Source organism: Antechinus flavipes, chromosome 2 (assembly GCF_016432865.1).
Source record: "Antechinus flavipes isolate AdamAnt ecotype Samford, QLD, Australia chromosome 2, AdamAnt_v2, whole genome shotgun sequence".
Lineage (NCBI taxonomy): Eukaryota > Metazoa > Chordata > Mammalia > Dasyuromorphia > Dasyuridae > Antechinus > Antechinus flavipes.
The window spans coordinates 10,859,614-10,884,028 of record NC_067399.1 but is presented as its reverse complement, the minus strand read 5'-3'; the positions used below and the strand labels follow the sequence as shown (position 1 = coordinate 10,884,028).

At 42.7% G+C, this 24,415-nt stretch overlaps 1 protein-coding gene across 1 annotated transcript; it reads left to right on the top strand.

Annotated features, from left to right (window-relative positions):
* The first annotated feature begins 348 nt into the window (after positions 1-348).
* On the top strand, positions 349-24,171 carry ACTG2 (actin gamma 2, smooth muscle). Its single transcript, XM_051974143.1, has 9 exons — positions 349-456; positions 9,640-9,801; positions 12,423-12,551; positions 13,696-13,806; positions 15,503-15,587; positions 17,390-17,551; positions 20,099-20,290; positions 22,242-22,423; positions 23,936-24,171. Exons 2-9 carry the CDS (start codon positions 9,676-9,678, stop codon positions 24,077-24,079), a joined length of 1,131 nt encoding a protein of 376 aa, XP_051830103.1. The 5' UTR covers positions 349-456; positions 9,640-9,675; the 3' UTR covers positions 24,080-24,171.
* Positions 24,172-24,415: the final 244 nt, after the last annotated feature.

The window sequence follows — 24,415 nt, the reverse complement described above, 5'->3', positions numbered from 1 at the left end:
AAGGGAAGGAGGGGGGCTGCAGGTTGTGCGCCCCGAGAGCCCAGGAAGGGAGGCTCCAGCAGATTGCCATTCTGGGTAGCTTTCTCTTCCAGTAATTTGGAGATGCCTCTGGGCCCTTCCAGAAGACAACTTATAAGGACTTGTGCTCTGCTTGTTTATGAAAGCAGAGCTGGAAGGGAACAGAGCTAGTAGCACCCAGGGCCTGGCTCCACCCCTCCGGGCCTTTTGCATACATTTTTCAAGGAATAATTCATTCAACTCCCCGGCATCCCCTCTCCGGGTCAATATATTGAAATAAAACACCTTATATGGCAATCCTTCCAACACACCCTAAGTCATCCCTTTTAGGGGATCTGCTCGGGGAAGATCCGCCTCCCAACTTTTATATTGCTCTGGTATTTATACCAAAGCCCCAGCAGATCCAGGGCCCTGAAACCAGGAAATCCTGCGACCTCGGTGAGTAGCTGCGGCCGTGCTGAGGCCTCTGGGACGGACGGAGGGAAGGAGGGAGAGAGAGAGAGGGAGGAGGAGGGCGTGGGATGTGATTGGGCGGCTTGAGTGGGTGACACTGGGTCTTGGATGACAGGATCGGGGACCCTCCGTGGCCGAGTCAGTCCGACCTCTTTGTCGGGGAGGTTACTTGTCCAAGGTCCTGCAGCTAGATTTAAATCCAGGTCTTCAGCACTTTTCCTCCCCCATTATAGATTTAGAGTGGGGGAGGGCTAGAGAAGCCTCAGAGGGCTAGCCCAGTCCCCTCCCTGTGTGGATGAGGAAAGTGAGTCTCCAGAAGTGAAGTGAGATTTGAAGTTGGAGCCCCTCCCCACCTCCTCCCCCAGGCCCTCCTTGAGACTTGGGATCTAAGGGTCCGTCAATAATCATCTGTTTAGTGCCTGACTTGGGGCAGAGACTGCCAGGGGTGCTGTGTGGACAGCGACCTTCCTAAGCTCACTTCTATACTTCTGAGGACTCCAGCCCGGCTGTGGGGACAGATAAGGGAAAGCCAGGCCACCCCAGAGGGCCTGGGGCCCGACCTGGCTCTGCTGCTAACTGCCTGGGTCCGTGTCACAAGGGGCTGCTCTGAGGTCACCCTGGGAGATGGGCGTTCCCCCTCACTGGGCAGCAGGATGCCTCTTGCTGGATGTGCTGCCGTACCAGGAACCCTCCACCAATCCCCCACAAGCCCGAGATCATGGCCACTCCCGGTCAGCTCTAACTCCCAGCATTCTCAAGGAAAACAATGTTAGGGACAAGGAAAACAATGTTAGGGACTAAGACTAGGAAGAAGGTTGGTCCATTCGGAAGAGGCTTTTCCTGTGGAAAGAATCCTGGATGTAGTCATGGAACTTGGGTTCCAATCCGGACTCTGAAGTTGGCTTCTCTCTGTACCTCAGTTTATTCATCTGTACAATGGGCCGGTGGAGGCTGTAGTCAGGGAGCTCTGGGGTCCCTTGAGCTCACTGTTTGGTGCTGGACTGTGACTTCACTGAGAAAACTCCCCTCCCCCACCCCATACAGAGCCACAACTTCTAGCCTTAGATAGTTGCCCAGAGCAGGGGGTCCTGAGGAGGTCGAGTGACCTGTCCAGAATCATCGAGACAACTTGCTCAGGCCGGAGGTGAGCCTGGAAGCAGATCTCGGAGATTCGTTCTGCCTATGACAGTGAGGATGATGAAGAGGCAAGAAAAGGAAGACCCGCTAAAATTTGAGGGGCAATTAAAGGTTGGCAAAGCAATTTGCATACATGCTCTTCCTTGAACCTCACAATGATGCTGAGAGGTAGGTGACATATCTATTCTCCATTTTGGAGATGAGGAAACTGAGACTTGGCCGGCTAGCAAGCGTCAGAGGCGGGATTCCGACTCGGGTCTGGTAGCGGAAGGCCTTCGAGCTCTAAGCCCACCATTCGCAATTTGGGGGGAAAGGCTGTGGGGCCGTGGAGAGACGGCAGTCCTGAGTTCAAATCTGGGCTTAGATACTTACTAGCTGTGTGATCTTGGACAAGTCACTTAACTCTGTCTGCCTCAGTTTCCTCATCTGTAAAATTAATTAGAAAAGGAAATGGCAAACCACTCCAGTATTTTGGTCAAGGAAATCCCAAAAGGGGTCACGATGAATGGGACACAACTGAAAGTTACTAAACAACAGGAGCAAAACTCATTAGGGGGCGTGATGGTGCAGGGAAGGAGGCTGGATTGTGAGTCGTATAGCCACGGATTATTTATTTCAAGGCTCCCTCAAAAAGGGAGACTACAGGGTGATGTGGAGGTTTCTCCTGCCCTTGGCTTGGGGGCCGCTGGGCTTTCTAGGTCCTGAGGGGGAATAAAGTGAAGGTCATAAGGCACAGTGGAAAGAACCCTGTCTGGAAGTAGCAGGCATGGATTCAAATTCTGCTATTATTATGCCCGGGTCCTTGAGAGAACAAATCCCTTCCCTTATCTAGCTTCTCCGAGCCTGTCTCCCCATCTGGAAAATGGAGAGGTCAAACTAGAATCAGGAGTTCTTAAGCTAAGGTCTGTGAACTTTAAAAAAAAAAAAGTTTTGATAAATAGATTTCAGTGTGATTTATTGCCTTTTGGAAGCCCGTGAATTTTTCTTTATGCATTTAAAAATATTGTTCTGAGAGGAGGGCGGTAGTTGCAGCAGACCGTTGGCTCCAGTCAATCCCATGGTTCATCTCGACGTTATGTCTGCCACGCAAATTGTTCTGAATGAACTGGTGGTGGCTGGGACTTCAGAGGAAATGTCCTGTCTAGATAATCTCTTGTAGGAATAAGATTTCCATGTTTGGGAGAAATGGGAATCGCGTTTCCCTCGGAGAAGCTGGGTCTGTTTGCCTCAGGCTTGACTGATGATCTAAGGGACTCCTGCCTTCAGATTTCCTCTTGGCGGAGGGTGAATAAATAAATCCATTCGGTCTCATAGAGATGAGGACCCTCAAGGGGACAGGACATGAGGAGAAAAACCAGATCCTTTGCTTTAATATAGGATTTTAGAACTAGGAGAGGCACTGTATGTAGCCCATGGGACAGATCAAAGCTAGAAGTGTCCTTAAAGCTAGGGAGAGCTGGCTGGGTTCAAGTCCCCCTTGCGGGCAGACACTGACTCTGTGACTCTATTTCCCCTCTCAGGAATCTAGGCAACTCTTTAAGACCATAATTTGTAGAGAAAATGGCAGCCTGCTTTGGCAGGAGGTTCCTCATGCCAAGGAAATTAAAAATCCAGTCTCCCCACCCATTCTGTACGCCAGCCCTAGACTTGTAGGGTCCCCCTCAGACTTACAAAACTGGCAAGTTGTTAGGACTGAAGGAACCTTGAAATAATAATAACAACCAACATTGCTAGGATAGAAATGAAGCTGCGAAAGCCCTTTGCTCTCTTTATCTCAGTGCTCACTGGGAGGGAGGACTGTCCCTCCCCCCTTTTACACGAGAGAAAACTAAGAATCAGAGGGGCTGAGAAAAGTGCCATTTTCACACAGCTGATAAATACTAGCAATTAAATTCGAACCTCCCCTAGTTCCAGAGTGGGCAGTCTGGCCACTGTCCAGAATACAAGCCCAGGCTCCCCCGGTTCTAGAGTGGGCAGTCTGGCTACTATCCAGAATACAAGCCCAGGCTCCCCTGGTTCTAGAGTGGGCAGTGTGGCCGCTGTCTAGAATACAAACTCAGGCTCCCCTGGTTCTAAAGTGGGCGGTCTGGCCGCTGTCCAGAATACAAGCCCAGGCTCCCCTGGTTCTAGAGTGGGCAGTGTGGCCGCTGTCTAGAATACAAACTCAGGCTCCCCTGGTTCTAGAGTGGGCAGTCTGGCCACTGTCCAGAACACAAGCTGGAGCTCCCTTGGCTCTGAGCCCTGGGCTCTTTCCACTATAGCACCATCAGGGCCCTCCCTGTGAAGGAGAGCTTTCGAGGCTTTTGACCTTCTAGTTTGTAGACAAGGCAATCCAAGTTCAGACACGAAAAGACTTCCAGGATCATCAGCTCTAGAGCTGAATGGAGCCACTAAGATCCCTTCATTTGTCTCCTTCGGAGCCCGAGGTCCAATGGAAGGGGGTGACTGGGTCCTTTGTGCACCCAGATGGGGAGAGAGAGCAGAAAACTTGATTCCCAATCACTGAATCACAGAAGCTTAGAACGGAAGGAACTTCGGCAGCCAGGAGCTAATGCAATCCATGCCTTTTTAAAAAAGAATTCAGGCAAAGCCAGCCAACAGATCATTCTCCAGCCTTGTCCCTGAAGACTTCCACGCGAGGAAGAGCTCCCCAAAGCGGAGATTACTCATCCCTTTTGGACAGCTCCTCCGGGTTATTTTTCCAGACCCCGATTCTCCATCTGCTTCTCCACAACCCACCCTCCATCCTGGTTTTGCTCTCTGGGATCAATCAGAGCAAAGTTATTCCATCTTCCTCAGGACAGCCCTTTCTTAAAGACCAGAGCAAGTCATTTCCCTCGAATTTCTGACCCAGGAGAAGAGGGAGTGGCAAGGGTCCCTTCTAGGGACAAATCTAGAAGTCTAAGAAAGTCATTATTCCTGAAAAGTAATTCTAGAGGCATAGAATATCTAAGGATGCTAGGAGGAAAGGGCTTTGTAGCTCTACAGTATGGTAAGTGGAAGGTAATCTGAAGTGGAGACTGAGTCAATCTCAGATTCAGGAAAACCTGAATGACTTTAAATCCTCCCTCAGACACATATTAGCTGTGTGACATGAATCTCTGTTGTCTCGGTTTCCTCATGTGTAAAATGGGGATGTGTACTTCCTACCTCCCAGGACTGCTTTACAAGGAAAAGGCAATGGAAAGAGCACTGGCTTAGAAACAGAATTCCTGGGGTTTTTTGCCTCAAATGCTACTCATGTGACTGCCCAAATCCCACTCCATGTGCCTCCATTTTCTCATCTGTAAAATGGGACTGAATGTCTTTTAAGGTCTCCAGATGTAACTCAATGAGCACATTTTTAAAAAGCTAGAGAATTAACACTGTAGCACTACAAATATAGTCCCTCGAACTACATGAGGGTTTCTAGCATCCATTTTGGTCCATCTCTTACTTAAAACCATTACTCATGAGCACCCATTTCTTTCTGAATTTCTACCCCATTCCTGCTCCCAGTCAGCCAAAAATTAAGCAGGTGACACAATCACAATAAGGTAACAGGGACATTTATTTTAAAATGAAGATAAACAACAAAGAGTTAAAAATCAGCCAAGGAGCAATCCAGGTACCATTTTCCAAATGAGTTGGCAGCTCTTGAGTGTCTCTTGAGAACATTAAAGAGAACCAAATTCAACTTTGTATTTTTTCAGCACAATGAATGGGAGATTCATTGGTTTCATTCACTCAAAGACTTCTTGAGGAGATCGGTATCTTTCCAGGGCTCCCTTGCTCTGTCTCCTCTTGGGCCACCATTTTTGGTCAGAATTTCAGAACTTTACAGGTAGAAGAAACCCCAGATTGTCATCTAGCCCAAATTCTTCCATTGGCTGATTTATTATCATTTTGCTCTTCTAAATTGATTCACTGCCACTGGAAAAAATAAAACATATTTAAATGCCTTATGTAATAATAGTAGGGGTAGCTAGGTGGTGCAGTGGATAGAGCACTAGCCCTAAAGGCAGGACAACCTGAGTTCAAATCTGATCTCAGATACTTAATACTTTCTTGGCTGTGTGATCCTGGGCAAGTCACTTAATCCCAATTGCCTCAGCAAAAATAATAATAATATATAGCATTTATATAATACTTTAATGTTTGCAAAGTGCTTTACAGATACTATTTCATTTGATCTTCACAACAACCCTGTAAGGTAGGTGCTGCTATTATTCCCATTTGCAGACAAGCAAAGTGAGACTGAAGGAGGTTATCACTTGTCCAGAATCACAGAGTATCTGTGGCAGGATTTGAACTCATGATTTGCTTACTCCAAGCCCATTGAGATAACACATATAGCTCTTTGAAAACCTTAAAACTGCTTATAAAATGCTTGCTATGCTATCCACTGTTCTACTTTGTTGGGAATAGATTCCAAATTGTTTACAATTTTTAAATGAATATTCAATCTTTAATAGATTTCTTGTCCCCTTCTCTTCCTTGTCCCTTTCTGATCACTTTTTCTGCTGTGTACTTATAAATATCACTATCATCATCATCATATTATTATTGCTGTTATTATTGTAGTTTTGGTTATCTCTATTTGTCTACCTGCCTTTGAAAGACCCAAGAAGTGATTCATAGAAGAGGGATTAGTGGAACAAATTCTGGACATCTCTTCTCTCCCCTCACCTGGACCTGACACTGAGGCCAGTCTCTGTTGCTAAGCGATCATTCGGACCCCAAAGGAGCTGAGGGATAGACTTTTATTGGAGAGAGGAGGAGAAAGAAGAATCCCCAGAATTCATTTCACTAAGCCCCCCTTTCCTGACCTTTGAACAGTTACAAATGGAGTTAGACCATGTTCTCCAGGCGGCAATGTTTTCTAATTCTTTGTAGGTTCTGCCTTTTGCTATTTCCACTTAATTCAATAAACTCATATCTTCATCTATAAAATGAGAAAATGGGCCTAAAAGACCTTTGTGCTTCCTTCTAGCAGTGACCTTCCTAGTCTCAGGCCCCTTTCACACTAATATTTTCTTCCCTCTAAGGTCCTTTCCAGCTAATGATCCATGTTCTATATGGCTCTAATGCCTCTTCTAGATCTGGCATTTGATATTCTATGTTCTAAGGTCCTCCCCACTCTGATGTTCTATTTTCTCTGTTCCAAAGTCCATCCCAGCTCTACCATTCAATGCTCTGTCGTTAAGAGGAAAAGTCAGGAGGGAAATTAATTGTAAGACCAGGCAGAATTGTGATTAATCTCTCCAACTAAAATGTCTTTACCCTGCTCTCTTCTCAGAGTTATTTGGTCTGGTTTCTTCTTTTAGCCTTTACATTTGAACTTAGCTCATAGAAATTAGAGATAGAAAGGATCTTTAAGCCCTTCATTTTACAGGGGAGGAAACTGAGGTTTAGAGAAACTAAGGGATTTGCCACAGTCATAGTCAAATAGTCACAACGATCACAATCAGATCCTCTGACTTTAGGTTAAACAGTTCAATTAAATTTGACAAACGTGTATTAAGCAAATATGTGAGGCACCAGAGATTAAGACAATCCAGTAAAATGTCAGCAATATGTCTAATGTTAAAAGATGCCATATTACAGTTAGCTCAAGAAAGTATGAGATTGAATTAATGATATAGGTGACAAAATTCAATTCAAGCTCAAAAATATCAAGAGGTTAGAAAAGAACTTATATAATACTTTAAGTTGCCACTGATAATGAGATACTACGAATATTGAACTTTTAAACAATCAGAAATGTAGGAATCGAACACAACCAAATAATTTCCCCCCAAAAAAATTATAAAAATCAAATTGGGAGACTTCAATAACTTACTAACGGAGTATGATAAATCAAATGAAAAGATTAACAACAAAAAAAGTAGTTACTTAGCTCTTTTCACTGCATTGTCCTGCCTCCAATCTGTGCCCATTTTATCTCTGCCCTTACTTGCCTAATAGTCCCTAAATTTCTTGAGGGTAGGTAGTTTTTTTTTTCATCTTTTTCGCCAGCTTCTAAAAGAATGCCTTGTACAAAGTAGATGTCAGAGTTGGAGTGCTGCAGGAGAAGCACCAACTTCTCTGAGAGTATGGAAGAGGAAGAATTCCCTTCCAATCTCAGGTTGAGTGGAAGTTTCCTGGTACAAGCTGCATTTGAAATGGGTTGTGGTAGGATAGGGTTTGTTTAAATGAATATAGATACAGAGGAATATTCTCTGTGTGTGCTTGGGGGGAGGGTAACTTGGAAAGCTGATAATAAAGATAAGATTGGGAAACACCAACATTCATCTCCTTTAAAATTGAGAAAGTTGAGACATTTTACTTGAATTTATGTAGCTAGTCAATAGAGGAGCAATAATTTAAACCCTCATTCTCTGAATCTCAAAAAGCAACTAGAAAGCATCTTCTTAGAAACTACCATCCAAAACCCTGAGGATCTTTTTAATTTCTTTTTTTTTTAAGAAAGGTTATCTTTTGCCTCTTTTCTTACCTAGCCTTAATGATTGAATGGGTCTTGCCTCAGACAACTTAAATCTCATAAAGACCTTGTCTTAAAAAGATCAAAGTCTCCTATTGCATCTGGGGCTATCTCTAGGCATCCTGATCTATGTCTTGCTGTTCAGCACAGATGGCCTCTGAAGGAGAGCGTGAGATTGCTGATTTTGCACAGTGTTGCCTCACTTAAATCCAATTCGCTTGCAACCAAGAGAAAACAATACTAACCTCAGTCTTCGACCTATAGGAAACCACCTCGTGTAGCAGCAAGTATTAATATAACCATTTTACAGATGAGGAAACTGAGGTCCAGAAAGATGACAGGATTTGCTCTAAGATCTAGCAAATATCGAAAGACAGTTTTTGAATATACATCTTCCAGACTCTAATCTAGTATGCTGTCCACCACGTGTTTCTAAGTGTTTGTAGAAAGTACTCAGAAACAAATCTCCTGCCTTTCACATGATTTCTAAAGTCCATTTCAGTTCAAGACTCATGATGTTATGATTTCATCCAACCATGTCACAGATAAAGACCCTTCAATGACAGTCCATCTCTTTTTGCTATGCTTTTACACGAGCTGCCATCATGCCTGTTTTTCACCTCTGCCTCTTGGAACCCCAAGCTACCTTCAAGACTCAGCTTGAGACAACTTCCTTATCTGGTGCTTCCTTATCTGGTGTTTGTTCATGTCTCCTCCCAGCCCCAACTCCAGCCTCAATCACTGTGTATTTACTTTGTGTTTATATTTACCTGTGAAAATATTGTAGCTCTCTAGGAGAACGTAAGCTTCTCAAGGAAAAGAAATGTCTCCTTTTTGTATTGGTATTCCTACTGCCTACCTTTGTTCCTTAGTTTCTTCTCTAGAAGCATGTAGAGCACCAAATTATTTAGAGCCAGGATCCTGCCTTCAATAGATATTTGTTAAGCTTCTTCTATCTGCCAGGTTCAATGCACCCGGGCATCGTGGGGAGTCCAAGTATTATGCTAGACACTGGGAATCCAAACAACAAGAATGCAGTGGCTACCATTTATAAAGCATGTTAAAATCTGCAAAGCACTGGACTTGTGTTATCTTAGTTGATGCTCTAAATGCTTCTGAAGAAGTGCTATTATAACCCCCATTTTCTAGACAAGGAAACTGAGGCTGAGAAAAGTTAAATTACTTACCCAGAATGGCAGCTTTTGAATTCAGATGTTCCTGAGTCCAAGTCCAGCTTTCTGACAACTAGCCATCTAACTACCTAAAAAAAAAAATAAATACTAAACTATCCCCGCCCTAAAAGAGCTTACATGCTCTGGAAGATGAGATGGAAGAGGTGGAACTTTTGTATCTCGCTAAGTTTTTGTGGAATAGAAATGTTGACTCCCCTGAGGTCTCACAGGCCTGACTCCATGGCGCTCTTCTTCAAAACACTGGACAGCTTTCCCTGACTACAGGGAATCAGATCTGAAGGGTAGGTGAGAACCGGAGGTCGACTTCCTGCACTGAGATGCTCAGGTTTGCATTAGAGCTCTTTCTAACCATCAACCTCTCTGGCACTCTCCTAGGTGTTCGTGTCCTTTAATCTGTTCACTCAGCCCATCATGTGTGAAGAAGAGACCACCGCCCTCGTGTGTGACAACGGCTCCGGCCTCTGCAAGGCTGGCTTTGCTGGGGATGATGCACCCCGGGCAGTTTTCCCTTCCATCGTGGGGCGCCCAAGACATCAGGTCAGTGTCCAAACATTATGTGTCACTGCTTTGGAAGGGCCGCAAGTGAATGGTGGATGGATGAGAGGAGATCACATTACTCCCCTTCCCATTAACTAATTCTCGGCAGCCAATTTAGATAGGTGGGGAGAGAGCCAGCCTTAAAGTCAGGAAAACCTGAGTTCAAGTCCTGGTCTTTGCAGACTGGTCTTTGGCAATTCATTTACTCTCTCTGTTACCTGGGCAACTGGATGACTATTTCTGCATTGATAGAGGGAGTTCCCTGTGCTATAGGCAGCCAGGTAGCATCATAGTGTACTTCCTGAGTTCCCATGTGGTCTCAGGGAGGGGGAAGTGATTTCCTTGGGGTCATACAACCAGCAAGTACCTGAAACCACATGGGAACTCAGGAAGTACACTATGGTGCTACCTAGCCATCTGTAGACATTAGGGATGTAATCCAACTGTTTCATTTTACTGAGGCTCAGAGATAAGGCCCAAAGTCACAGCAATGTTTATGCCAAAGCTGGGACTGGAAGCTTTGCTTCTGAGTCTTGGTTAATGGTGTTGGGGAAAATCCCTCATCATCATCAAGTTTGGGAAGACATGAGCTAGATAGCATAAAGTGCTGCAGAAATACCGGTTCTATTACTATGATGATTGTAGAGCCTCCCCCACCCCATTACCCCCACCCTCCCCATCCTTGCCCTTAGGAAAAAGAGCCCAGGAAAAACCTTGAAGCTCTGACCATCTTCACATATCATTATAACACAATGAAGAATAGAAAAGAAAAACACTATCCAGGTGCCCATCACTCTGACTCCATCCTTGTCCAAAATTACCCTGGAAATAGAATTATGTTATCTTGCCCTAAATTGTGCCCTCGTTATAGTTCCCTTAACCAAGAATGGTCATCTTACTGTGTCTGACAGGACCAGAGCCAATCTCCAAGTTGTAAATACCAAGTTAACTCCTCTTTCCCTGCTCTCTCTCTCTCTCTCTCTCTAGTAAAAATAATAACTGCAAACTGTTAGGCTAATTTCCTTCTCGACTTCTGTGTCCTGCTTGCAAACCCTAGTTAGCTAAAACCCTATATAAATTCCCTGCCTCGGTTCCTCTGGTGCTGAATGATTTGGACATGAGTCCAATCCAGCCGGCCAGTCTGGAACACTCCACATTAAAAGATTAAAAACCAATCTTTATCTTGCCTCAGTTTCTCTAGTATTACATTATGATACCTGGGGCATAGGAGAGTTCACTCACAATGACCAAAGGATGGTGAGGGATTTATCTTGGATTATAGGGTTTGAAGAATATGAATATTCTTATGAAAAATAGCTAATGCTTCTTTTTTAAGTTGAATTGATGCCATTTGTTCTTCTATCATAGTCATTGCTAGTTCTAGTTCTTCCTTCCATTTCTTCTATGTCTTCCCATTTAACAAACAAACAAAAAAAAAAAAGCAGTTAAATAAAGTCAGTCTACACAATGACTTCATCTAACGTGTTTGCCACATTTCACATCCAACCCCCCACATCTTCAATGAAAAAGAAAACGAGTGTTTCCCAATCTCTTCTCAGGACTAAGAGAATCTTGCAAAGATTAGAGTTTGGTTTTACCATGGAAGGTTTTTTGGTTTTTATTTTTCAGTAGATGATGACTGTGACCAATAATGATGATGATGATGATAGCTTACATTTAGATAGTACTTACTATGTGTCAGGTATTATGCTTCAGAATTATCTCATTTGAGCCTTACAACTCTAGGAAGTAGGTCCAGATAAGGAAACTGAGAGAAATAGAGGCTAAATGATTTGCCCATGTTCACATAGTAGTAAGTAAGTATCCAAGGACAACTTTAAATTTAGGTCTTCCTGATTCCAGAGGTGGTGTTCTAGCCATTATGTCAGCTAGCTGAAAGGGACTGGAAAACACAGAAATGGAAAATAACCTAGACTTTAGAATGTAAGAATCATATACATGAGTGTAAAATTCAACTACCGGAGAAGACTTCCATTCTCTGGAACCAAATTCCTCAGAAAGGATATTGACAAGCTAGACAATGTCCAGAAAAGGACACCTCAAAGGTATCATAAGCTCAAATGGGAAGACAAGATAACTGTTTCATGTCTTCTTGGGCCTGCCACGTGTAAGAGAGATCCACTTTGTTCTTTGTCCCTGGGGAGCAGACCCACTATGGGGAAGCTGCATGGGGAGAGTTCAGCTAACGCATGAGGGACTTAGCAAGAACTGAGAATTATCCAAAAACAGACTGGGCTGCTTTCTTTGTAGGGAGGAGGAGAAGGGACGGATCCAAGAAAAGCTTGTATGACTTGGCAGAGTGGGAACAAGATCCTCCTTCCTCTCTTTCTTTTTACAAAATTGGCCAAAACTCCTTCAACTCAGAGATCAGGGATCCAGGGATTGGGGAGGCTCTCATGCCCTCCAGGAATTAATAGTCCTGTTAGATTAGAACAAAACAAATGAACAATTAGAAAAGAATGCAAAGCATTGAAGGGTTTAGTCTTAACTTCCAGATTGACTGCTACAGATTCAATATGGCAAAAAAAAAAAAAATCATCTTTGAGGAAGTTTGCATTTTTTAAGTTTTGCCTAAACTTTTTTTCTTCTTTGGGTTACAGGGTGTGATGGTAGGAATGGGCCAAAAAGACAGCTACGTGGGAGATGAGGCCCAAAGCAAGAGGGGTATCCTGACTCTGAAGTACCCCATTGAGCACGGCATTATCACCAACTGGGATGACATGGAGAAGGTATTGAGCCCCACCCCACCCCCATACGGTTTTTTCTTTTTCTTTTTTTGTTTAAATACTTTTTAATTTTTCCAAATACATGCCAAGACAATTTTCAATATTCACCTTTGCAAAATCTTGTGTTCCAAATTTTTCTCCCTCCCTTCCCCTCTTCCCCTAGACAACAAGTAATTCAATATAGGTTAAGCATGCGATTCTTCTAAACATATCTCCATATTCATCATGCTGTGCAAGAAAAAATCAGATCAAAAAGGGAAAAAAATGAGAAAAAAAAATAAGCAAACAACCAAAAAAAAAAAAAAAAGATGAAAACACTAGCTTTAATCCACTTTCAGTCTTTTTAATTCTTTTTCTGGATATGGATGGCTTGTTCCATCATAAGTCTTTTGGAATTGCCTGGAATCACCTCATTGTTGAAAAGGATCCAAGTCCATCACAGTTGATTACCACATAATCTTGTTGCTGTGTACAATGTTTTCTGGGTTCAGCTCTACTCCATTTAGTATAAGTTCATGTAAATCTTTCCAGACTTTTCTGAAATCAGCCTGCTTGTCATTTCTTATAAAACAATAATATTCCATGACACTCATATGCCATAACTTACTGAATGCAGTTTTTAATGAGAATAGGTTATCCTGGCCCTGTACCTGCTTCTAAGGAGCTCAGAACTCTCCGGCCCCAGTTCTCTGCATCAAGCTCCATCCTTCCCCATTTTGTGGCAGAGAAAATTAGTACACAAGAAAGAAAGGATTTATTCAAGCCAAGGACCTATTGAATTGCAAGAATAGACCCCGGGAATTTTGGTTCCTTGTCACAAAATCGTGGATTTTTAAAATGTCAGAATTGAGAGGTACTGGAGATCCTAGAATATCAGAGCTGAGAGAACCATAGACAGAGAACATATAATATCAAAGCTAGAAAGAATCTTAGAATATAGAACATCAGACCATGGAAGTACTTTGGAACATAGAGTATAAAACTTAAGAGCTAATTTGCTTTACATAGAGGGAAACAGGTCTCCAAGTCTCATCTCTGTTGCGGAGTTCATCTTTGGATGGAACATAGCATAATCATTGCACTTCTGCCCTGGATCCTCTGGCTTGGCTGGAGCTTGCTTATCGAAGGTGACTTCTGTCTTTCTTAGATCTGGCACCACTCTTTCTACAATGAGCTGCGGGTAGCACCAGAAGAACACCCCACCCTGCTGACAGAGGCTCCTCTAAACCCTAAGGCAAACCGGGAGAAGATGACCCAAGTAAGAGATGCAGGAAGAGCAGTAATGGGGAATGCTTTAGGCGCCATCTCATCTAGGTCACCTTTTTCTCCCTTCCTGTCTCTCTGTCTCTGTCTCTCTGTCTCTCTGTCTCTCTGTCTCTCTCTCTCTCTCTTTCTCTCTCTCTCATTCTCTTTCTCTTTCATTCTCTCTCTCTCTCTCTCTCTCTCTCTCTCTCTTTCTCTCTCTCTCTCTGCCTCTCTGTCTCTTTCTCTCTCTATCTCTCTCCGTTTCTGTCTCTGTCTCTGTCTGTCTGTCTGTCTGTTTCTCTCTCTCTCTCTCTCTCTCTCTTTCTCTCTCTCTCTGTCTGTCTCTCCCCCCCCCCCATACACACACACATTTATTGTTTTGTTTTGGATTTTTCCCAAAGTGTAGCAGGTCTTAATAAGGTAGGAATGGCTCAAGCCTGACCCTGGTGATACTGAATATCCATATTAGAAGCTCAGCCTGCTAAATTTGGGAAAGCTCAATCACAGAAAATTGGCCATCAGGTGATGGTAAAGCAATTCATGAAATCATCTGCTAAGATGTGGAGAGCCTTTGATCTTCAGCGGTAATTGATGAACCATCCATGTGGATACAATCACAGAGGCTTAAAGTTCTGAAGGAATCCTTCACCTCTACGCAGATACCATTCAGATTTATACACCCATTTCTAATGCCTCTTCCTAGCTGCCAACATTCATCAACATCTGCTCCTAGATGTCCCATTAAACATCTCAAATTCAATAGAATCCAAACAGAACTCATTTTCTTCTTCCTTAATCCTGCCCCTCCTGTAACCTTCCCCACTTCTTTTGCGGGCATCCCCACCCTCCCTGTCACCCAGATTCTCAACTTTAGAATCATCCTTCATCTTCTCTCTCCCTCAATCCCCATGGCCAATCAGTTAGGTTTTGTCAGTTCTAACTCCATAGGCCTCTTGCATCTGTCCCCTTCTCTGCACTCCTATAATCATCATCCTAGGTAAGGTTTTCATCGATTCTTACCCAGGTGATGGCAATAGACTCCTCATTGATTTTGCTTCTCCCACTCTACTCTCCAATCCTACTCAGTCTTCTACACAACTGCCAGAATAATCTTTCTGAGATACAAATCTGACCATATCCCTGCCATTTTCAAAAACCTTTAATGATGAATTGGATAAAAGATAACACCTGAGTAGTCATTTAAGGCTCTCCACTCTCTGGCTTCCATTTGCCTCTTTTGATAGCACCTTCACCAACTCTCCACTTTAGTGAAAATGGTTTCTAGTCTATTCTTCACAAACACTGTTTCACCTCCAATCTCTATACATTTCTTCAAGCTTTTCCCCATACCTGGAAAGTCTTTCTCCTTCTCAGAGGTCTTTCCTTCCTTCAAGGCTTAATTCAGGTCACATATTAAATAAGGCCTCCCTTAGTCTTTTCTGTCTCCTTTTCCTTCTCTCCTGCCCCCTTCTCTTGCTCTTTTTCTCCCCTCTCCTTTGCTTCTCTTCCTTTCCTTCTTCCTCTTCCTTTTCTCCATTCTCCATCATCCTTGTAGTCTATTTCCATGTTGTATCTCCTGAGGATAATTTAAGCACCTAGAGATCAGGGAAAACTTGGGGTTTTTATATTCCAAGGAGAGCATCAGATACACAGTATGTAAGAAATATCTGTTAATTAAATTAACTTTCTGTCTCCTGTCCACATTTCAGATCATGTTTGAAACCTTCAATGTTCCTGCCATGTATGTCGCTATCCAAGCTGTTCTGTCTCTTTACGCCTCTGGCCGTACCACTGGTGAGCTGCCTTGACTTCCCTGCCCTTGTGAAATGATGAAATTGGGGGGAAAGTGGAAGAAAAAACAGTAGATGGGGCAGAGAGAGGTGAATTTCAGCTTCTCAAGAGCTTACTTAGGCCCGGAAGACTAGACGTGATAATTAGACTCAATAACCTCAGAGGTCCCTTTTTCCTCCTAATCTATAGATTATGGAACTGGTTGACACTCTAGTAGGAGAGCCAGGTTTCCCTGGTGGTATTTCAGTCAACTCTGCCATAATAAGTGTTAGAGATGTGTGATCCATGGAAGGACACAGAGAATACCAACCCTTCGAATCTGACCGATGCTTTTAACTCCTCCCCACTCCTACCGTTCAATAAATAATTGATGAGGGTCCATTCCCGGGTCTCTTTCCTCTTCTATTTGAGATCCTAATCCTCTGAATTCTAAGTAATGCATTTATTCTGGTCTCATTACCTTCCCTTAGCCCAGCTCACCCTCTGCTGGACATCCTAACAGGCAAGAGAGTAGAGACAGTAGAGGAAATATGGGGGAGACATATACCCATTATTTGGTTTACACAAGAGAATGAGATGACCACAATTCTCAGGAGCTGACCAATCGATCTAGTCAAATAGGAAAACTTATCTTTGTACCCCCTGCTTCCCAGAGCAATGCTGAGGAGTTTGGGGTTATTGTAGAAATCAGAGTGCTTATTGCTATATCGTTGGAGCAATTAGATTTCTACCATTATTCTTTTTTTTTTTTTTTTTTTTTGGCTGAGGCAATTAGGTGACTTGCCCAGGTCACACAGCTAGGAAGTGTTAAGTGAACTCAGGTCCTTCTGACTTCAGGGCAGGTGCCACCTAGCTGCCCCCTCCCCACCACTATTCTTACTATAAAGTGAAAAGAATATGGCAATATATCAATGAGTTGGGCTTCGGGGCCATTTGCTTCATCATTGCAGATGGTGAGCCTGACTTCTCAGGCTGGTGAGTAGGTACATGTCTCCCCCAAATCTCCTCTAGATTCTTCCTAAAAATTTTCCCATCATATCAAACTGATATGTTCAAGGCCCTTTACCATTTGAATCTTTTTTACATTCTGAGAGTCAACATGGAGCACAAGAGTTATCCATCTGTTACAGTAACTAAGTGAAACAATGGACAGAGTTCTGGGGTTGGTATCTAAAATTCCAAGTTCAAATCCTGCTTCAGACCATTGTCAATCATTGCATTTCTCTTAATTTTTTCTTCTGAAAAATGGGTATAACATTATCACCTAACTCACAAGGTTGTTGCAATGATTAAGTGAGTTGATATCTAGAAAAGCTCTCTGCAAACTTTCATGTGTCATATGTGGACTGTTATTTTTACCCCTCATTCTTATCATATGACTGAGCCACCTCCCTTTCTGATCACTTGACCTTTACACCACAACAGATGTAAGACAAGCAATAGTTAGTGGTAGCCGTAATCAAAGTTGTGGTTGAGTGTTTGTATGCACACGTATGCTTGCATACGTGTAAACCCTGACCATGAAGATCAGGATCCTGATCATAGGGGTGAGGAGGTAGAGTTGATTGGAGAACCATATCAAGTGAATCGCAATTGAATCAAAAGTATTCATGTGGACCACAGGTCAGAGCTTTTGAGCTGGATGGATCTCAGAGATCAACTTGAAATCACTTCATTTTACAGATGAGGGACTTGGGAGATGAAAAAATAAAAGCTAGGCATCTGGGAGTCATTCAGTAATCAGGGAGATGATTGGGGAAAAGTGGGAAAGAGAGTTTCATGGATCCTGCTTCCCTTGTTCATAGGCATTGTCCTGGACTCAGGAGATGGGGTCACCCACAACGTGCCCATCTACGAAGGCTACGCCCTGCCTCATGCCATCATGCGTCTGGATCTGGCTGGCAGGGATCTCACTGACTACCTCATGAAGATCCTCACAGAAAGAGGCTACTCCTTTGTGACCACAGGTATAGGGGACAGGGAGAAGAGAGGGATTCAGGGAAGGCTTTAGAGAGGTGTAAGATAAGCAGAAGGACTGCTTTTATTTTAAGTTTATTTTTACAATACTCTCATTTTCTTTATCCCAACATAAATTGACCTCTTTGTTGTAACAAACAAAAAAAAAAGAATAAATAAGAAATAAGAAAAGAAAATAAATAAGAAAAATAAGAAAAAACCTGCTAAATGTTGTTATATGACAACGTATGCAATATTCTTCTCTCAGTCACCCATCTCTTGGTTGAGAAGAGAGATATGTATTTTATTAGGTTATCTCCTGAATTAAAATTGTCCATTAGAATTATTCAGGCTCTGGATTCTTTTAATGTTATTTTCACTCGTGTTCTTGAAGTCATTTTGTATATTTTTCCCCTGGCTCTGCTTCCTTCTTTCTGGATTGTTTTATACAAGTTTCTACAAGGAATAAACATCAAGTCTTTCACTTAGATATAAAAAACAAATGAACACATGTGAGCTGGAGGAAGCATAGAGAGACAGCAGTTGTTCTGAAAAGGATCTAGGAGTCTTAGGGAACCTTGTACAAGCTCAGTGAGATGCAGTAATGATTTGTGGTCACTACTAAAGCTAATCCAATCTTAGACATCACTAGAAGAAGCTGAGCTTTCAGAAATAGGGTGATGATCACCCAATGTCCCTTACTCTGATGAGAGCAGACCTACCTCTGAAGTACCATATTCCTATAAATGAATCAGAGCATCAGGATTTTAGAAAGGCATTGATAAGCTACAAATCATCCAGAGGCTGGCAACCAGACTGCAGAAAGGTCTTGAGTCCATGCCATATAAGAAATGACTGGAGAAAGTGAAAAGGTTGGGAATAAGATGGCCACATCAAGAGGACAAGAACCAAGAGTAAATGTAGGGACATTTGAAGATGCAGATTTGGGTTTGATGTCAGGGGAGATTCCTAGTAATGAGGGGTGTTCAAAGCCTTTTAAGTATAGGTTGATCACCCACTTCTTGGCTGTGTCACAGTGGGGATTCTTTCCTGGATCAACTAGATCAGTGCCCACTAAAGCTCTTTCCACCTCTCAAATTCTCTAATTCTCTACTGTCTAACTACATTCTCAAAAATCTTTTTCATCATTTTTTTTCTGAAAAATAACATCCATCTCTCACAGTTGGTTTTTCCCTAAGTGATGGACATTGCCTTTGTTTCTAGTGAAGAGAAGAATTTTAAGAGTTACAGATGGGATACATTAAGCCTGAGGGATATAGATCTGGCAATCTGACTCTTTCAGTCTCTGAGGATGCACAGAATAAAAAGGGGGAGGAGGTTAATGAGAAGCAAGGAAACGTTTAACTCTTACAAAATCAGACTGAAGTGGGTCAAGTTCATAGTCAGCACCCCTGCTTTTTTTCTTCTCTGGTTACCTTGTGACCTTATTTTGCCTTTCTCTCTGCCCTCAATGGACAGCGATTCATGATCTGGGTCACCTCCCTTCCCTGTCCCCCCATCCTAGCTTTTTCCCGTGTTAACTATCCATTGGGGAAAGCTGATAAACCAACTCACACCAAGATATTAATGCCATATAAAGACTTGAAGAGTCTCTGGAGAAGGCAGGAAGCCATAAACTACAGGTCAGAAACCTTAAAGATGCTGTTTCAGACATCAATACTAGAGATTTTTTCCTGCCTTCAAGAATTGTTTTCTTTTTATTATTATAAACTTCACAAATATCAACAAAGATGAATTTATCCTAAAACAGAAAAAAAAAAAAAACAAACAGGAAAAGTGGGTTATTTATGATACTAGGATGATAAAGATCATGTACAAATTCACTTTTTTTAACTTTATGTGAAATTTCCCATGGCAATTCCAGTCATGCCCTAGTTTTGTGTGTTCCCTTAGGAGCTTCCTTCTGCTCTTCTGTAATTTTTAAATGTTTCATTGGTGCTATTTTTTCTCTCCTCGTTTTTATCACTATCATTGTCACTCCCCCAAATAAAAGCCCTCCCTTGAAAGAGATCAGTGGAGAAAAACAAAAGCAATTCAGCACATTGGCCACAGCTAAAATATAGCCTCATTATTAGGCAGCAGAGAGTTCTAAGAAGGCCTTTCTTGGCCTCTTTCAAATAACACTATAGAGGCGGTTGGCTATTCTGCAACAAATGCAGAGTTGACAATAATTACCACTCAAACAGCTCCTATAGATATCCACTGGTGAAGGAAGTCCACCCCCCGGGATTTTCTGGGGCCAACTAAGCTCTATTTGTGAGCGAGAAAATATTTGGAAATTGTTTTTCTTGGAGATCTCAACTTTAATGTTTTAAGATGGCAAAGATAAATGAGATAAGTCATTTTGTTCATCATGAAATGACACTGACACTGAAATTTCAGTGTCAATAGCTTAAAGGATTTATACAATCTTAGTAAGACTGATATTGAGTAGTTGATGGGAATGGGAGCAAATGTCCCAATGTTCCCAGAATGATGAACTTGAAGACTGAAAAAGGTGACTCCTCTGTTCTCTCTCGTTTTGATTTTCTCACCAGCTGAACGTGAAATTGTAAGGGACATCAAGGAGAAACTCTGCTATGTGGCCCTGGACTTTGAGAATGAGATGGCCACAGCTGCCACTTCTTCTTCCCTAGAGAAGAGCTATGAGCTACCTGATGGTCAGGTCATCACCATCGGCAATGAGCGCTTCCGCTGCCCAGAAACCCTCTTCCAGCCCTCCTTCATTGGTGAGATCCTGCAAGATGAAGAAGTGTTGAGGGGACCTTGTAGAGATTGGGTTCCAGAGAGGAAGACTGAGTTCTTCACGTAGGAAAAGGGGAAACCAATTTTACAGCCTAGATAATTTCTTTTAATTTTTAACTATAGGATTTAGAACCAGAAAGGACCTTCATATTTTCTCTCATCCAGAACTCTAATTTTACTCATGATCCTCCCTAGTTTAGTTCAGTGAGTTGTCATGTCTCTTTTTGGTGACTATAACAGCCTCCCCCAAAGAAGGGGACTGACTCTGTTCATAGATGTCACCCACTTTAGTAATGGAAGAAGGTAGTTGTAGACCTGAACATCTGAACTCTTAGTCCAATGCTCCTTCAACTATATCATACTAACTGCTATGTGGAGAAGCAGATGGCAAACCAGAGAGGAAGAACTTGGAAGGATATTTTCCTTTGGGAAGACCTTGGAGTAAACTACTTTTTAATGTGACTGAGCCCTAATCAGCTTAGAGTACTGAAACGATTTCCCAAAGGAGTGTGAAAATAGTTCCATGAATAGGAATTGAATCCCTGGGAATTAAGTCAGTTGTACAATACAGAAAGTACTAAGAAAAAAAAAAATCCATCTCTGGGATTATTGCCTCCTCCAGGCTGATCAAATTAATCAGTCAACAGACTTTAATTGAGCATCTAGCATGAGCATGGTAAAATGGCGGACACATAAAAACATAAACTAAAGTACCTTCTCTCTTAAAGCATAAAATTCTAGATAGGGAGATAAAATATAACTTCATTAAGAATTAACTACTTTTGCTTTAATTTGCTTTAATTCAACAGGAATTTATTAAGTAACTGCTCTCTGATAGGCCTGGAGATATAGAGACAAATGGAGAAGGAGTCCCTGCCTTCCAAGAAGTTATAATCCCTGTGTGGGGTGGAGAAGGAGGGAACACATTCAATATCTAAACAGAAAAAATAATAGTTTTAGGATGAAGGGAACACTAATGACTAAAAATATCAGGGAAGACTTCCTAAAGGCAATGGAATCTGGAATCACCCTGGAAGGCAACTCCAGATTCTAAACTGGAGAGATAATTCTGGGCGTGGGGTTTGGGGGCAGAATGCAGGACTATAGAACGTGCAAAGCCACAGAAATGAAAGAGAGAGCGTGGAATCTGTAGAATCAGGCAGTTTGCCTAAAACACAAGAGTGCATGACGTCAACTGATCAGTCAGTGTATATTTTGTAGAGGGCCGCAGATAGTGGGAACTCTGGGGGAGGTATAAGATCCTTCGGCCCAGAGGAAGCCTGCTAACAATATCTGGCTTGGCTCCTCATTGTTCCAGCCCTCTACACATTTATTAAATGTCTACATGTACCAAGCTAAGTGTTGGGGAAGCAAAGAAAAGAAAAAGATAGTCCCTGATAAGCTAACAGCCTAATAATAAATAATAAAGAGAAATTATAAACCTGGAATAAATATATAAACATGGAAAAATAGACCGGTGTGAGATCGGGAGGGCCTTGAATGTGAAACAAAGGATATTGTGTTTTATCCTCGAAGCAACGGGGAAGCACTGAAGATTCTTGAGCTGGAAGTGCGAGAGGTAGACCTGAACATTAAGATGATATTGGTAGCTTTGTGAAGGCTGTTTTGGAGAGGAGGAAAGATGACATAGGGAGACTAACTAGCTGTTATGATATCAAAAGGAGAAATGAACTAAATGAGGAAGGTAACCATATGAGCAGAGAGAAGAGGAGAAATGTGAGAGATTCGGTAAAGACAAGACTTTGTCACTGATGCATATGGGAATCGTGGTAAGGGAGAGTAAAGAGTCAAGGATGGACCTGAGGGTTTCAAAACAAGGAGACTGAAAGGATGGCGCTACCCTTGGTAGTAATAGGAAAATCCTGATGAATGTCATCCTCCAAGGTACTAACTAAAGGCTATCATGTGCCACAGGTATGGAGTCTGCAGGCATTCATGAAACAACTTACAATTCCATCATGAAATGTGACATTGACATCCGGAAGGACTTGTACGCCAACAATGTCCTCTCTGGGGGGACCACCATGTATCCTGGCATTGCAGACAGAATGCAGAAGGAGATCACGGCCCTGGCCCCCAGCACCATGAAGATTAAGGTGGGCCATTTCCCAGTTCTCTCGGTTCCCAGCCCGGCACAGAAGGGCTCTCTCTGCTTTGGTCACTGGACAATCCTTCCTATGCCCTCCTCTCACTGCACAGATTTGATTCAAATCAATGCTCTTGAAAGAGGGAAGGATCTTCCCAGTTTCTATTCCTACTCAATTCAATATCTTTCCAGTGCCTAATGAGAATGCGGAAGTTAGAGTTCAGATCTATGACAGGATAGTATAGAATAGGGGTCCTCAAACTTTTTAAATAGGGGGCCAGTTCACTGTCCCTCAGACTGTTGGAGGGCCGGACTATAGTCAAAACAAAAACTTTGTTTTGTGGGCCTTTAAATAAAGAAACTTCATAGCCCTGGGGGAGGGGGAGAATCGTCCTCAGCTGCCGCATCTGGCCCGAGAGCCGTAGTTTGAGGACCCCTGCTATAGGGGATCACTTAGTACAAGTAGTAGAAATTTCACCTCATGATAGAAAAGACTTTCATATCTGTATCGCCAGCACCTAACACAGTTCCTTGCATATACTAGGGAATTGAATAAATTGGTGACTGATTAAAACAATTGGATGGGCTCTGTTATAAACATGGCTAATGGCCTTTTAGTAACATTTATTAACCTCTCCAAAAGCCATTGTGAGGTGCCTGAGGGTTTAGGTTTTGGGTTTTGTTTTTTTTTTTGGTTTGGTTTTTGGTAATAGACAATGAATATAAAATTCAAATAAAAATGTGAAAAACACATACATACACACAGGCACATCTATCAAACTATTAAAAGAGAGGGAGAGAGAGAGAGACAGACAGACAGAGAGAGACAGAGAGAAAAAGGGATCATGGGTAAGTGTACCAGGTTTGGAATCAAGAAGGCATAGGTGGAACCATGAGGGAGTTGCTCAGAGGGTCAGCTTGGTGTAATCTAAGCTCAGAAATTAAAGAAGCTGGACCTTGGATGAGCTGGCAGGTATCTTCAAATGTCAGAAGGAAATTTCTCCCAAACTCAGAGCTGCCTATTTCTAAGAGATAATGGACCGTTCTGGAATGAACATTGTATTTGGAGCCAGAAACCAGGGTAGAAAATCCGATTCTAGGGACAACTAGGTGGCCCAGTGGGGAGTGTACCAGCCCTGAAGTCGGGAGGACCTGAGTTCAAATCTGGTCTCAGACATTTAACACTTCCTAGCTGTGTGATCCTGGGCAAGTCACTTAACCCCAATTGTCTCAGCAAAAAGATGAAAAAAAGAAAATCTGATTCTGATCCTCACTTATACTTGACCATAGGCAAGTGACTTCACTCCCTGAATGTAAAATGAAGAGGGTTTCATTCAATGGCCTCTAAGGCATCTTCCAACTTTCAGGTGAAGGAATTTTATCTCTAAGGTTCAGTCTTGATTGTCTTAGAGTGGAATATCACCCTTTAGGAAGGGTCCTGGGAAGGGCCAAGGAGATGTCAGCATATCCTTTCCCACTGCCTCCAACCCTGACCATCACATTTCCCTTTTGTTCTTCACAGATCATCGCTCCTCCTGAGCGCAAGTATTCGGTTTGGATTGGGGGCTCCATCCTGGCCTCTCTCTCCACCTTCCAGCAGATGTGGATCAGCAAACCAGAGTACGATGAAGCCGGGCCTTCCATTGTCCACAGGAAGTGTTTCTAAGATTGGGTCCATTGGGCCTCCTTGGCGCTGCTCTTCCTCCTGCACCCTCTGCTCTGTTGCTGATCCCAATGCATTAAAGTTCGCAAGCCTTATCTCTCCGTATGGGCCTCTTCTTTCCCTATGTAATGCCTTTAGTTTGAAAGTTGGTGGGAATGGAGACCAGTTTACGCTTTGCAGGACCTAAAATTATTGGACTAAGAGCTGGAAAGGATCCCGAAGCGGTCACTTCATTTTACTGAATCCCAGAAAGAAGAGAAGTGCCTGAGAACACACAGAGGCAAGAGTAGAAAGCAGGTCTCCTACATCCCAGCTGAACCTAGTCCATTAACTCAATAA

Excerpts from the sequence above, each read along its gene's own strand:
- ACTG2 (XM_051974143.1), top strand. The coding sequence starts at position 9,676 with ATGTGTGAAGAAGAGACCACCGCCCTCGTGTGTGACAACGGCTCCGGC. Across the intron at positions 12,552-13,695 it reads ACTGGGATGACATGGAGAAG|ATCTGGCACCACTCTTTCTA; the intron begins GTATTGAGCCCC and ends TGTCTTTCTTAG. Across the intron at positions 17,552-20,098 it reads CTACTCCTTTGTGACCACAG|CTGAACGTGAAATTGTAAGG; the intron begins GTATAGGGGACA and ends TTTTCTCACCAG.